Source organism: Excalfactoria chinensis, chromosome 3 (assembly GCF_039878825.1).
Source record: "Excalfactoria chinensis isolate bCotChi1 chromosome 3, bCotChi1.hap2, whole genome shotgun sequence".
In the NCBI taxonomy this organism is placed as follows: domain Eukaryota; kingdom Metazoa; phylum Chordata; class Aves; order Galliformes; family Phasianidae; genus Excalfactoria; species Excalfactoria chinensis.
The window spans coordinates 55,160,060-55,172,888 of record NC_092827.1 but is presented as its reverse complement, the minus strand read 5'-3'; the positions used below and the strand labels follow the sequence as shown (position 1 = coordinate 55,172,888).

General features: G+C 38.2%; 1 protein-coding gene across 4 annotated transcripts in view; it reads right to left on the bottom strand.

The window, feature by feature from the left end:
- ADGRG6 (adhesion G protein-coupled receptor G6) overlaps positions 1–12,829 on the bottom strand; it is a 107,610-nt gene that overhangs the window by 30,659 nt on the left and 64,122 nt on the right. For all 4 annotated transcript variants that reach the window (XM_072331935.1, XM_072331934.1, XM_072331937.1 and 1 more), the window contains 5 exons: positions 12,101–12,186; positions 10,045–10,097; positions 9,904–9,963; positions 1,264–1,406; positions 452–566 (listed from right to left, as the gene is read on the bottom strand). In XM_072331935.1, coding sequence (XP_072188036.1) covers positions 452–566; positions 1,264–1,406; positions 9,904–9,963; positions 10,045–10,097; positions 12,101–12,186 — 457 coding nt within the window. The remainder of the gene's footprint in view (positions 1–451; positions 567–1,263; positions 1,407–9,903; positions 9,964–10,044; positions 10,098–12,100; positions 12,187–12,829) is intronic.

Here is a 12,829-nt window from a genome sequence, read left to right as displayed (position 1 = left end):
TTCTTGTTTCAAAGGATATATTTTACATTCATTTAACTGGACAAGAAATTCTGGATTAAATTAAATAAATATGCCACTCATCTTGTCAAAACTTTTGTTGAAAAGTTTCTTGTACAAGTTGAGATAGTAGTAGCCAAGTAGTAGTTGATATTTGATTTGGCAACATAAACATCACAAACTCAAGAAAGCAATTTTGTTCTGTAAGACGGTGCTATTTTCACTTTGATCATATATTAATTGTGGGTCTTAATATGTCCTACAGAAGTAGTAGACAAACTTTTTTCTCTTATTAATGAAGTACACTCTTACTGCACACACATGATCTCTTACAGCATAGAAATCATCCTTATGAGATGTGGTATCATTCAACAGCATCTGTTGTGGAGGATGAAGTCTAACTATATGACCAGAAAGCTGAAGATCTCAGCTTCTCTGGTCTTTGACCACCTACCAGGTTCTTGATGCAATCTGAACTGAACTCCCATGGCAAAATGTAAAGTTGGTAACTGTTGGTCTGGTATCTGGCCAAAAATAGTTTGGAGGGTTTTCTTCAGCTAAACATTTTTCTGTAAAAATAAGAATATCCCAATCAGTGTTAATTGCAAATTTCCTCATCTATGTTCCATTTTTTGTCTTAAGCTCATTATCCATTCTGCATCACGTAGCTCTCTTCAAATGAAATGTCTGAATGCTTTCCATAGACTAGTTGTAAGGGAGGGGAGAAAATATACTGCTGCTGATGCTGAAGGAAAAGCACTGAATGTGTAAACTGTATCCACTTGTGTTTCACTAGCCCCTCCCTCTTCCCTATCAAAGGAAGGGCAATCTCTTACTAGAAGATGACTGCAAAAGGGTCTGGGATACATAAGAGCAGGAAGAAGACTGGATAGAGATTGGTAGAATCACAGAGAGGGCTGAGGATCTTTGAGGATCATGAGGGTCCTCAGTGGTAAAAAAATGTCTCATAGCATCTCCGGCTGTATATCATACTTTATCCTCAAACAGCCAGAGCAGTCAAAAGCAAATGTTCTAGCCTCTTCGAACCAGACAACAAGACTCTACCTGAAGCAATCTTGATAGCTACATTTGTTTTAAAAGAGATATCTTGAGGATGTCTCTCTGAGATCAGTGAGGCTAAAAGTGAGAATTCAAAATCTGAAATAGCTACTTCGTTTGGAAATGTATGATTATTTTAATACAGAAGATGCTTATTTTTGGACAATGAAATAAAATCAGTTGTGTAATAAGACTGAATCTACTTACCCACTGGATCAACTTCCACTGTATGAAGCCTATATCCCTCTGCTATGGACTCATTATTATTTATGAGCTTTTGTCGGATGTCTTGCTCTTCTAAATTGATGTTGTTGGTAGCATTATAAACCAGAAGGGCTAAAACCTCAAAACTGCAAGGAAAATTACCCAAATGTTTGAGTCAGAGCAGCAGATTCCAAAGATGTGGAAATAAAAATATCTGACAAACTCTAGTTTTCTCAGTAAGTAAGTCACCAAGACAATATTGTTTGTTACTTGTAAATCATACACGAACAGGAAAAGAATGTATGGTTGGGAAATTTCATCCTGCAGTTATTGTTAAAGAAGCAGCTCATTAAAAGAGCCAGTAAGTATTTTCAGAAGATTTAGATTACTGCAAGATATATTAAGAGATGAAAGCAAAAAATATTCTCCACTGTGAGTGTCCAGTGTCCAGTTCTAAATGGGTCCTAATTAAATCCAAAAAGTGTGGTTGCCAGTTTCTTAGGAACTTTAAAGCTGTAAAGCTTAAAAGTTTTACAGAACTTGTCAGGCTGGGACAAGTCATCTTCTGGAGGGCCTTTCTCTCCACTGACTACTGAATAAGACTAGAAGACTAACAAAGAATAGATCCCTAACTTTAAGATGCTCAGATCTTGATGGAGTTAAAAACATCCTCACACACTTCTGAGAATTTTAGCTCTAATTAGGAAAATCTAGTTGCTTGGATGAGTAATTCAAGTTTGAGCAGTAATAGCTGTTTTGTACTCCAGCCCACTGCTACCTTCTTGGGCTTAAGAAGTAGTTCAAAGTGCCCAAGTCTCTTTCCTGTGAGAGAAATAAAACAGTCTCCACCCTTATCCAAAAACACAGCTTTTCTGGAAGAGAAATAATGAACAAGAAAGAAGTTCTAGCAGGACACAGGAAAGAAGTTGAGAGTGGAAGGCTGAAAAAATTCCCCCTGGGACACAGAAAACCCATGTTGGAGAAGAGAATATGTTGGTACCCAAGAGCATTGCTTGGCTATGGTAATTGAGAGACGACGACACTGAAGCATGGAACATTGGATCTACATGGGAGCAGAAATGTGGAAAAAATGGAAAAAGCTTGCCTGCTTTGGGCTGCCTTCATCTTAGCTTTGTCCTTGTATACCCAGAATCTTGAATAAAGACAGACCTTCCTGGTGTGTGAGTAGTTCCTGGCAGCCTGGGAAGTGGCAGCACTGCCAGCACACATACAGCGAGAAGTGCATGCACCAAACAAAGCGTCTTTCACTGGGGGGCCCCAAAGCCAGGAAGTAGCAGTGAGCTGCTGGGTCTGGAATGCTTCTTGAAGAGTAGGAGACAAAATCTGCAGGGGAGTTGTAGAGGAGCGGATTGGTAGGGATTTCTGGGACCCCTCTTATTTAGATTACTGCCAGAAAGCCGGCTCCAAATGATATCCCAGAGGTGTGCTTTCTGGAGGTGGTACAGTACAAAACTAGCTTACTGTACAGATGTTGCTGACAGACTCAATGATCCTTCTGTCACAACTCATGTTGAAAACTGCTTACCTCCAACAGATGCTTCTGAAAAATTCTCATTATTGAAATGGCATTAAAAAGGCTGGCATTAGAAATAAAAAACTTTTCCTTGTAGGGGAAAAAAAGTAAGAAAAGCAAAGCCCAAGCCTCATAAAGCCTTCAAGTCATGAATGTGAACTAAATACTCCACACATTTCACTATTGTGGATGTGACCTACAAGTAAAGAATTACATATGTTACTGGTTGTTTGCTTTGTTTTCTTTTGAGCATCTACACTCTATTTTTTTATTTTTTTCCTTTTTTTCTTATATCTGCAGTTTTACTTTTAACACATTGCGGAAGTTATTATATTATAAAAATGTGGCCACAAGTTACCTGCTGGCTTGACTTGGTTTTTTGGCTTTTTTTTTTTTTTTTTTTTTTTTTTCCTTTTTCTTTTTTTTTTTTTTTTTTTTTCCCCCTAGGGATGTGTTTTAGCAGAGCAATTCCAGCTATTTCTAGCCAGGCCAAACTTGCCCTGCTCCCAGATATACGAAGTTTCTCTTAACATTCCTTTGGTCTTAACAGAGTGGTTAACACATGGCAATAGACTAAGCAGGGTGAATGCACAGACTTTTGCTGTATATGTAGGATATATTATGAGGCACCTGTTTATTATGGCATTTATTTTTAGCAGAGCATGGAAATTGCCTACAGGATTGCCAATACTTAGAGCCCTCCAATGCTTCAGCCCCAGAGTATCCTGGAACTCATCCATCTTTCCTAAAAGATTCTGGCTTCACTCACGTATTCCCTTTACTTAAGAAGAGGAAAAAATATTACTGATGCCACTCCCTACCTCAGCACTTGGCTGCAAAGCAGAAGTAGTAAGGGAAGAGTCACCGCTACTACTGTGCTGCTTATTGTGATACTCCCAGCAAAACAAAATGATATTTAGTACCTGTAACTGCACAAGACACACTAAACAGAAGGGATAATTATAGATCAGGTTGAGTTGGTTAGAGTCATCTCGAACAATTATGGTAAAAATGATAGATGATGTTGGACTGGCTACATTTGTCTTGAGTGATTACAGGGAAAAGCATTGATTATGAAGCACTCATGAAAATAATCTGTTAGACCATTTATTATTTGTTTTCTGAGAAGCTTGCAGAGCACAGGTCAAGTGTACTGTACTAAGAGCCTGCTCCATATTATGATGAAAATAAATTCTATAAACTTTTCAGAATGACTCATGCTGGCTTCCCAAAGTAAGTAAATACCTACTAGCTTGACAGCTGATGCAATATGAAGCCAAGTGCTTCCTTCCACTTTTATCACACTTGGAGCCCAGAAAGAAAACATTTTAATAGTGAATAAAAAATTCCTTGATTTGTGAAACAACAGATCCAAACTCAAATAAATGGCAATACATGCAATAGTGCCATGCTGTGCTGGTACCATGGGATTTTACACAGCCAACCTTATGCTCTTTATTGAGTGCCATATAAATGCAGATGGGTTCTTGCAGCAGCAATCTATTAGAAATTATATCACCCACAGTAATCTGTAGCTATACAGTCAATATTAAAAAAAAAAAAAAAAAAGTGGGCTGTGGTGTGGGTAAACAAAATAAGGTTCATTTTTCTGTCTCTCTTGTCTTTGATTGTCAGCTGGAGCAAGCAGGGGAGCCAGAAAGATTACTGTCTGTCCCTCTTTGCCCTGGCCTACTGAGCTCAGCAGAGAGGAGGCTGCAGGCACTGCAAGCTGTACTGGGGGTATGGAGACGGTTAGGATGGGACTAATGCTGCCACAACACTGGATACAAAGGCAGCATTCTTCTCAGGCAGTGTGACTCAGAGCTATTCCAGGACAGTGTGCCTACACATGGGCTGAGCTCTTGCTTCTGCATGGCACAAGAAGCCCAGAGTGAGGATTAGTGACTAACCATGTGGCAGTGGTGTACCTGCTGGTAATTAGCAGCATGTGTCTATTCTCTTGTTTAGGTCTACCAGACAGTATGAAATAATTGTGGCTCTCAAACTGTTCAAACAATTCACTACTTACTTGTTTTGCTGTTAATGTTCTCTGATTTAAAGTGTAAGAAAGAATAATTTTTAAAAGCATTTCAGTACTCAGTAAACAAGAACTACCACTGAAGATGGAATTCTTCTCAAATACCCAGTTATATTTGAGAAAAAAAAAAAAAAAAAAAAAAAGCAACATTAAATTCTTTACAAATCTTACTGTTATTTTGGCTTTGAAGATAAGTAGTGATGAGTGGATATAATTCAAGACTGGGAGCACAGGTGTAGGCCCCACTTCTAAACACTGCCAACTCCCAAATATTAACTAGACAGCTAGTTAATAGTTGAACAGGAAAGAAAGTTGAACAGAAAAGAAAGATGACTGGCATAAGCTAGTCAGTGTAGACTTAGTAATATAAATAGTAGACAAGATGCTAGAAAACATTCAGAATGAGTGAGAAAGAAATTTGATTAGTCTGTTAATGAAATCCAAAATGGAATTTGCAAGAGCATTCCTCTCAGGAATACTGAGCTCAGTTCTGCAACCAAAGAACTACAGCACAGTATAGAGAAGTTAGAAGTATTCTGCAAAAGCATCTTAATTGTCAACAAATCTTGACTTGATGTGATAGCACTAAAAAGTTGAGAATTTAAAATATGAGAAGATTTGGTATGAAGACCTCTCTTTACAAGGAAAAAGGCAAAGAGAGACAGATGGAATACCTCTTGGTTCTACAGTTGGTCTCGGCTGAAATGAGTATTTGATTATGCTTCAAATATCTTCCAGAACAACAAAGGAAATGCCTGTTCACCCTGAAAATTGCAACCCAGTACTTTCCTGAAAAATGACATCTGACAATGTCAGGCCTGTATGAAACCCAGTTAGTCAGTGGAAAGATGATGGAAGTCAGTATAAGCTGGATCAAAATGTAGCATTCTCAGCAGGAGACAAAGGAGAAATCATTTTCCATTCACTCAGGGAGAATTCCTGAATTCCTATATCTGTTAAAAAGTCTTTCTTTACAGGTCACTGACAAATGGTGCCAGCAGGGTACAGTGCAGAAACATGTGGGTTCAGATGATAACCACAAAGTTAAAGTCAAAGGAAGCAGGAGTGGACCAGTTCCAAGTTTTTCCTAAAACTTCATCTGTAGAAACCAGGAAGACTTAAAAACAAGAAATGGCATTACAGATGTGTTCATTTAGAATAGCATTATTATTTCATAATGTATAATCTGGAACAATTACAATGAATGCAAAAGCCTTCTACTTTATTTAACCTTACTCAGTAAAGATACTTGAGACTATAAAAGCAAAATCATGTTTCTCCAATGTTGCTAACACTTATCTAAAACTATTATACAATCTAATTAGCTTAAACTTAGTATCTAAGTGTGTTCAACTGCCCATGGCAGCCAGGAACACAGCATGCAGGATCCTGAATCTGCTTTACTAACATTGGTGGCAAAACTCCCACAGACTTCAAAAAAGCAAGACTGCGCTCAGGCACCTCACATTTCCTGCCTTCCTCTTTATTTTAATTTCTAAGTGAATAGATTTCTTTTTAAGTTTAGTGGTCTTTCAACAGATTGCGAGCACTGAGGTTTTTAATTTGGATGAGATGTTTAACAGTAGTAACATTAGCATTGTTTCACACAGAAAATAAAATGGAAAACAGGCCAAAGTTATGACAACTGAGTAGTGGAAGCTGCAGAAAACATAATTTGTGTATCAAATAGAGAAAAGTTTATAAATGAGTTGGGGCCTCAGTTCTCAAAACTGCTTGCAAAATGAAAGAAGAAAGGAGAAGCAGGGGAGCTGAGGTGCTTAGTGAACATCAATTCTTCTGCTGAGGTAGCCCAATTATTAGCCATCTGACTACACCTAGACTACACCTGACTACGCCTGCAGGGCCCATCTGAGAAAAGCAGCAGCAGCCACAGAAGAGCATGACATCAATACAGTGTCAGAAAAGGCAAAGGATTAATGGGAGAAACAAACACATTCATAATTTATCTATGTAACAAACACAAATTGGGATCACTTTCAAAGGCTTGTGATAAGTCACAAGGGATAAACAGTTATGGTCATAACCCATTTACATCTTTCTACTCTATTTTGAAGAGCTACCCTCTTGTTAAGCGATGGCAGCAGTATGATGAGAAGAAGAAAACGAAGACACAAACAGAAGTACATAATTAATAATCTACCAAAGTGCTAAGTGTGATACACTGCTGTCATCTTACAGTTTTAAAGGTGCTGATAACAATGTGCATTTTTGGACATCCTGTCTCTCACCAATGTCCATGATAACACACACTAAGCATACTGTCTTCTGAATTTCTGCAGCTCATAGAACTCAGCAATGAAAGAATAACAGTCCATTTCCATATTTTTGTTTTGTTTTGCTCTTCTCCAGAATGCAGTAGAGTTTAAAATATTTATTTGGAAAACACCTATTTTTAACTTGCCAAAAAAAACCCCAGCTTCCTACCTCCCACTAGCAGCTTCTATTTCTCCTCTGAATCTTTCTCTCTAATGATTCTTCTTCTTTCATTTGCAAGAAGACTAGGTGAGGTGACTTATAAAAACAGTTAGTTGGTAAGACAGCAAGTTTAGCAAATAAGGATTGAAACAATGAAAAATTGATAGAAAAGTCTGAGCAAGTTCACTGTTGAGTTGTTGTTTTTTAACTGTTGTATTAAATACTAGTCCAAAAGGTAAGGGGAAAAGATATGAATGATGAGAACTGGAATGTAAAGAGAGGGAAAACTTCTCCAACAGCAGTTTAAATAATTGTGCTAGTGCCCTACAAGGATGAAGACTATGGTTTTGTGCAAAATTCAGAGAAGATGAGAAAGTTTAGTGAGTTGGACTAGCATGATTACTTCTGTAAAATATAAAGGTCATGATAGTTCTGGGTTGTGTCTAAAGTTTTAACTGTGGAATGAAACTGTATTCAGATGAAGATGAAGTAGTGGTGGAAGTAGCGGGTGGAAGTGGTACTTCAAAACTAAGGGAAACACTGGAGTGTGCGTGAGGAATTTATACTTCCTCTAACAAAAATAAGAAAAATGTTGGGCAAATATTTATAGAAATAATTTATAAGAATGTTTCATAGAAACAATTTGAAATTACACTCAGAGTAAGCTACATACAAGAACTCAGCTACAGCATTTCAATAGGTCTAGTTAGACTTGTTAGGATACCCGTAAGAAAAAAATATTACTTCTATTGTGGATTAAATACTTCCAACCTGCAATCTGCTAACTTACTATACTCCAAATTGTTACTCTAATGTGATGTAGGTTTTGCTAAGAATCTTAATCAGGACGAACTCCAGAAGGTTGAAAACTTAACAAAGCAATATTCTGGAGAAAGCTAAACAAAAAAGAAAAGAAAAGGAATTTGCCCTTCAGATATTCATAAGTGCAAATGGGTTTCTCATTAGCTCAGACCACCCTTGAAAAACTTTATGACATATTAATAACATGTAATACAACTGTCTCTGAATTTATAACATGTATTTATGGCACTTTATGGCTCAAATATAGTGAGCAAAGTAGTCAGGAATAGGGTTACCCCACACAACAGCGATGTCTAAAAAAATATAGAAGTAGTCTAGTGTTGTAACCACAGTGCTGTAAGGCAATCATGGGGAACACTTTGTTAATGAAAATACAGTAAACTGCATGGCTCTTGTTTGTTAGTCATAGAACCATACGTTGTCATAAATATTGAAAGACGGACATACATATGTACAAGAGACATACATTTTCAGTCATGGAATTGACTTTGCATGTTTGAATATGCTGGAGTAATTTCTCCCCCTTAACCAGCTTTTTTAATAGACCAGGAAAAAGAAACAAAATCCCAAGGACTGAGTGATGGTATGGTGCCATGAGAGGAAACCAGATGTTCAGTCTGCAGTAGAACACATGCTGACAATCTGGACTGCAAATCTCATAAAACACTCAGCAATAAGGTTGGGAAAAACTTTACATTCCCCTGCAGCCTGGGATTGTTCCTGAGACATGACACATGGAATGAACTTCAAAGGTTTTGCTGGCACAACTGTATCATTTGAAAGTGTGAAAAAAAACCCACAGCCACACGACCATACCTCACATAAATGTAGTTCAAGGAGCAAAATAGCCCTTTCAGAGTCTAGGTTTATACTATACCAGCTAAATATTTTTTTTGCCATTAAGTGCTGTCTTTCTGCTGTGGGTATGTGGGAAGGAGATAGTACCATTTATAAATCCTTTGAAGTCTAAGTAAACCCTACAAAAAAATGGAAGTATTGGTAAACTAGCAATCTATCTCTGGACTATCTCTGAGCTTAAAAAGCTCAAATTTACCAGTACAGTTCCCAAGAGTTGGCAGCTGAAGATTATGCAGGACTTTTGCCTATGCTGCAAAATGATATGTCCCATACCCACATCTTCCCCCTCCCTCCCAAGACTAATTATGGTTTGGTTTCCTCCCTTTAATTTGGTGCTAAGAGTCACTCCCTGTCCAACTGTCCCTCAGAAATCAGTGTGCTGCTTTCAAAGAAACCCCCTGAGGCCCAGTTTTCAGGAGGTGTGATCCATCTAACTGGCTGCCTTTGAGGCCATCCCAATGCTAGTGCCTGAGAGACCAGCAGAAGTCAGGAAATGAGAGCATATGGTAAATAGTTTAGCACATACTAGTTTGGCTTTCAACTCCAGCATGATTTTTCAGTGTTTTGCATCTAGTAAGATGCGTATTAACTCAAAAGGCTCTGGTTCAAGAGAATAAATGTGGTGCCAGTGGACAAGTACCAGAGCTTGCTGCTGAAGAAAGTGCATCCTGCCTTACTACAAATACATCTGCAACGGTATTCAGTTTTGTGGTAGATGAAACCTGAACTCTGAAAAATGATCTATTTCAAAGAGTTCAAAGAAGATCAGCAGGTTTAAATCTAAACAAACACAATAACCGGTATGAGGTTTGTTAGCACACCCAGAACACTCAGGTCCCCAGCAGTCATATATTTACAGACTAGCAGCAATATCAACTAATAATAGGCAATAAAGTCATACCACTTGTAACACCAGCTGTTGACTCTATCAATAAAAATTTTATAAAGACATTACCGTTTACTATCGATGCTTCTTTTTTCTCTTACTGCCTCCTTTATGGTACCAGGTTGGATGCTATGAAGAAAGTAAACATGAATTAGAGTGGGTTAATCCTCTAAAAAGAATGTGGTATAAACATTTTCTCCCTTCATTTACCTGATATTGACCACATATACAGTGTAATTCCAGTTCTGGAAAGTATGGTTTAGCTGAAAAACAGGAAAGCATTGATCACAGAAATGGTACATTAATTGAGCATTTTGTTATTTAAAACAGAACTCTACCTCTCTTTCCCCCAATAAATTCCCTTCAATTTTTCAAAGCAAAGAGAACACACTCCCATCACGGTGAGGTGATTGTTAAATTGTACGAACAATTGATAGTGAAAAATTTACTAGTTTCTTTTACCAAGAGAAGGAAATCTCTATGAGGTCATGACAGTGAATATATGTGATTGCACAGGATGTGAAACATTACTCCCTCTCCATCATCTTAAATTCTCAGAAACACTTCAATTAGAAAAGATTTTCTGACAAAAATGCAGGGTCAGTATTCACTTAAATAAAAGTCTACAGCCTTACCATAGCTTTATTTCAGCCTTTTCTACACCTTATTCACAGTTGGCAATGGCTGCCCAGTTTTCCCCTTTGGAGAACAGTTTGTGTATTCTGCCAGAGCCAAGTGACACCTTCATAGATCCTTTGGCTAAAGCATTGACGGACTTCACTTGGTTACTGCTACTGAGAGAACAACCTTAGCTGGTGTGGATGACTGCATCTGTGGTTTATAGCGAACTATAGATGGTTTCTCTTCTCTAGCTTCTGAAAGCTGAAATCCTCCAGGTTTATTAAAGGAAAATGAAGAATAAATGCCATATATTTATGACATCACATTTTCATGTGAATAGCTGGTAGAAAGACTGTTTGAAGAATGTGTGCCATTATGTGAATTGTCAAAAAAGAACAGAGAATATCAGAATATTCAGGCAATGAAATAAATGTAGGAACTTCAACAATCCTTCATTAGGAAGGCCTGATAAGGAACTCATTTCTGCTAAAATGGGCTGAAAATCTAAAATTACTAGAAATCCCAACACCTGACCCATGGGAGAAAATATCTAAAACAGACAATAATGTAGTGAATTTGAAAAGTGTACTGCATCACACAAATGAACACAGCATGTTTACTGTTATCGCTATCAGGGTCCTGCACCTGGGTTAGGGCAAACCTAAGCACTGATATAGGCTGAGTGGAGAATGGCTTGAGAATAGCCCCAAGGAGAAGGATTTGGTCAGGTTGGTTGATGAATGACTCAACCTGAGCCAGCAATGTATGCTTGCAACCCAGAAGGCTAACCATATCTTGGGTTGCATCAGGAGAAGAGTGGCCAGGTGGTCAAGAGAGGTAATTCTGCCTCTTGACTCTGCTCTCATGAGACCCTATGTAGAGTACTGCATCCAGCTCTGGGGCTCCCAACACAGGAAAGACAGGGAACTGTTGGACCAGGTCCAGAGAAGGGTCATGAACATGATTAGAGGACTCAAGCACCTCCCCTCTGGGGACAGGTTGAGTGTTCAGCCTAGAGAAGAGAAGGCTCTGGAGGGACCTTATAGTGGCCTTCCAGTACATGAAGGTGGCCTACAGAAAAGCTGGGGAGGGACTTTTAATAAGGGCTTGTCCTAACAGGATAAAGGGAAATGGCTTTAAACTGGAAGAGGTTTAGACTAGATATAAGGAAGAAATTCTTTACTGTGAGGATGGAAGGTGCTAGAACAGGTTGCCTGTAGAGGCTGTAGATGCCACCAACCTGGAGACATTCAAGGCCAGGCTGGATGGGGCTTTGAGCAATCTGGTCTAGTGGGAGATGTCCTGCCTATAGCAGGGGGTTGGAACTAGATGATCTTAAAGGCCCCTTCCAACTCAAATAATTCTATGCTTCTATTATTCTATTATTCCATCACAATATAACTTTAAAACCACATTAGTATTTGAAGATAGAATTTGTATACTGACATAGGAACTTATAAATCTAAATTGTTCAGTGGACAACTCAGACTTCCATACACTTCCCAAAATCTCAGCTAGTATCTTCTGTCCTTAAGATGCTGGCTGGCATAGTGGAAACATTTCAAAATTCTATCCATAGTGACAGAACTCCCAAAGTAGACCCAAACTACTCACTGAATAAAGTAAGAAAGAAAATTGCACTTACCCATGCTGCAACCACATCATGTACTTTTGATTCTGAGTTGGAGTTGTAACTAAAGACAGTTATAGATATCCTGTAGAATAGCCCACCTGTCCATTAAAAACAGCAATGACATTTTAGAAAGTGAGCAACTTTGCCTTTTCAATAATATGAGACTCTAGTGTCATGATGAATAAGAAGATTGGGTTGAATCCAATGTGCAAGAACACCTCAAGCTCTGGTGTAGGATACAGCTCAGTACTTCAGGAGCCTGGAGTGAACAAGCCCTATAGGCTTGCTTGTTACCATTCTCACTAGCCCTATCAATTTAAACAGGAATTCCCTCCCTCTCCATATTTATAGAGACACTTGAAATATGACATGGAAACTCAAGAATTAACACATCTATAAACAGTATTCTGCATATGCCTCTATTACAGCAAGATCATGGAAGTATCAGGAATTTTGAAATAAACTGAAATCTGTAACATGGAACATTCCTGTGTTCAGTCATAAAGTTATAATCCATAAACAATCATTACAAATTTGACCAAAAACATTATGAGAGCAGACAAAGCTTATCAGTTAAAAGTCACAAGATGACTGGGAACAGAACTAGGAGAGAGAAGCACTCCAATTCTTATTTTCTCAGCACATCCTTTGCTCTCAGGTCTGGTAATGGCCAGACACTAGAAGAACTCATGTTAGCTTTATTAAAACTGGCAGCTAAACAAACCATCTTTCAACCTGAAA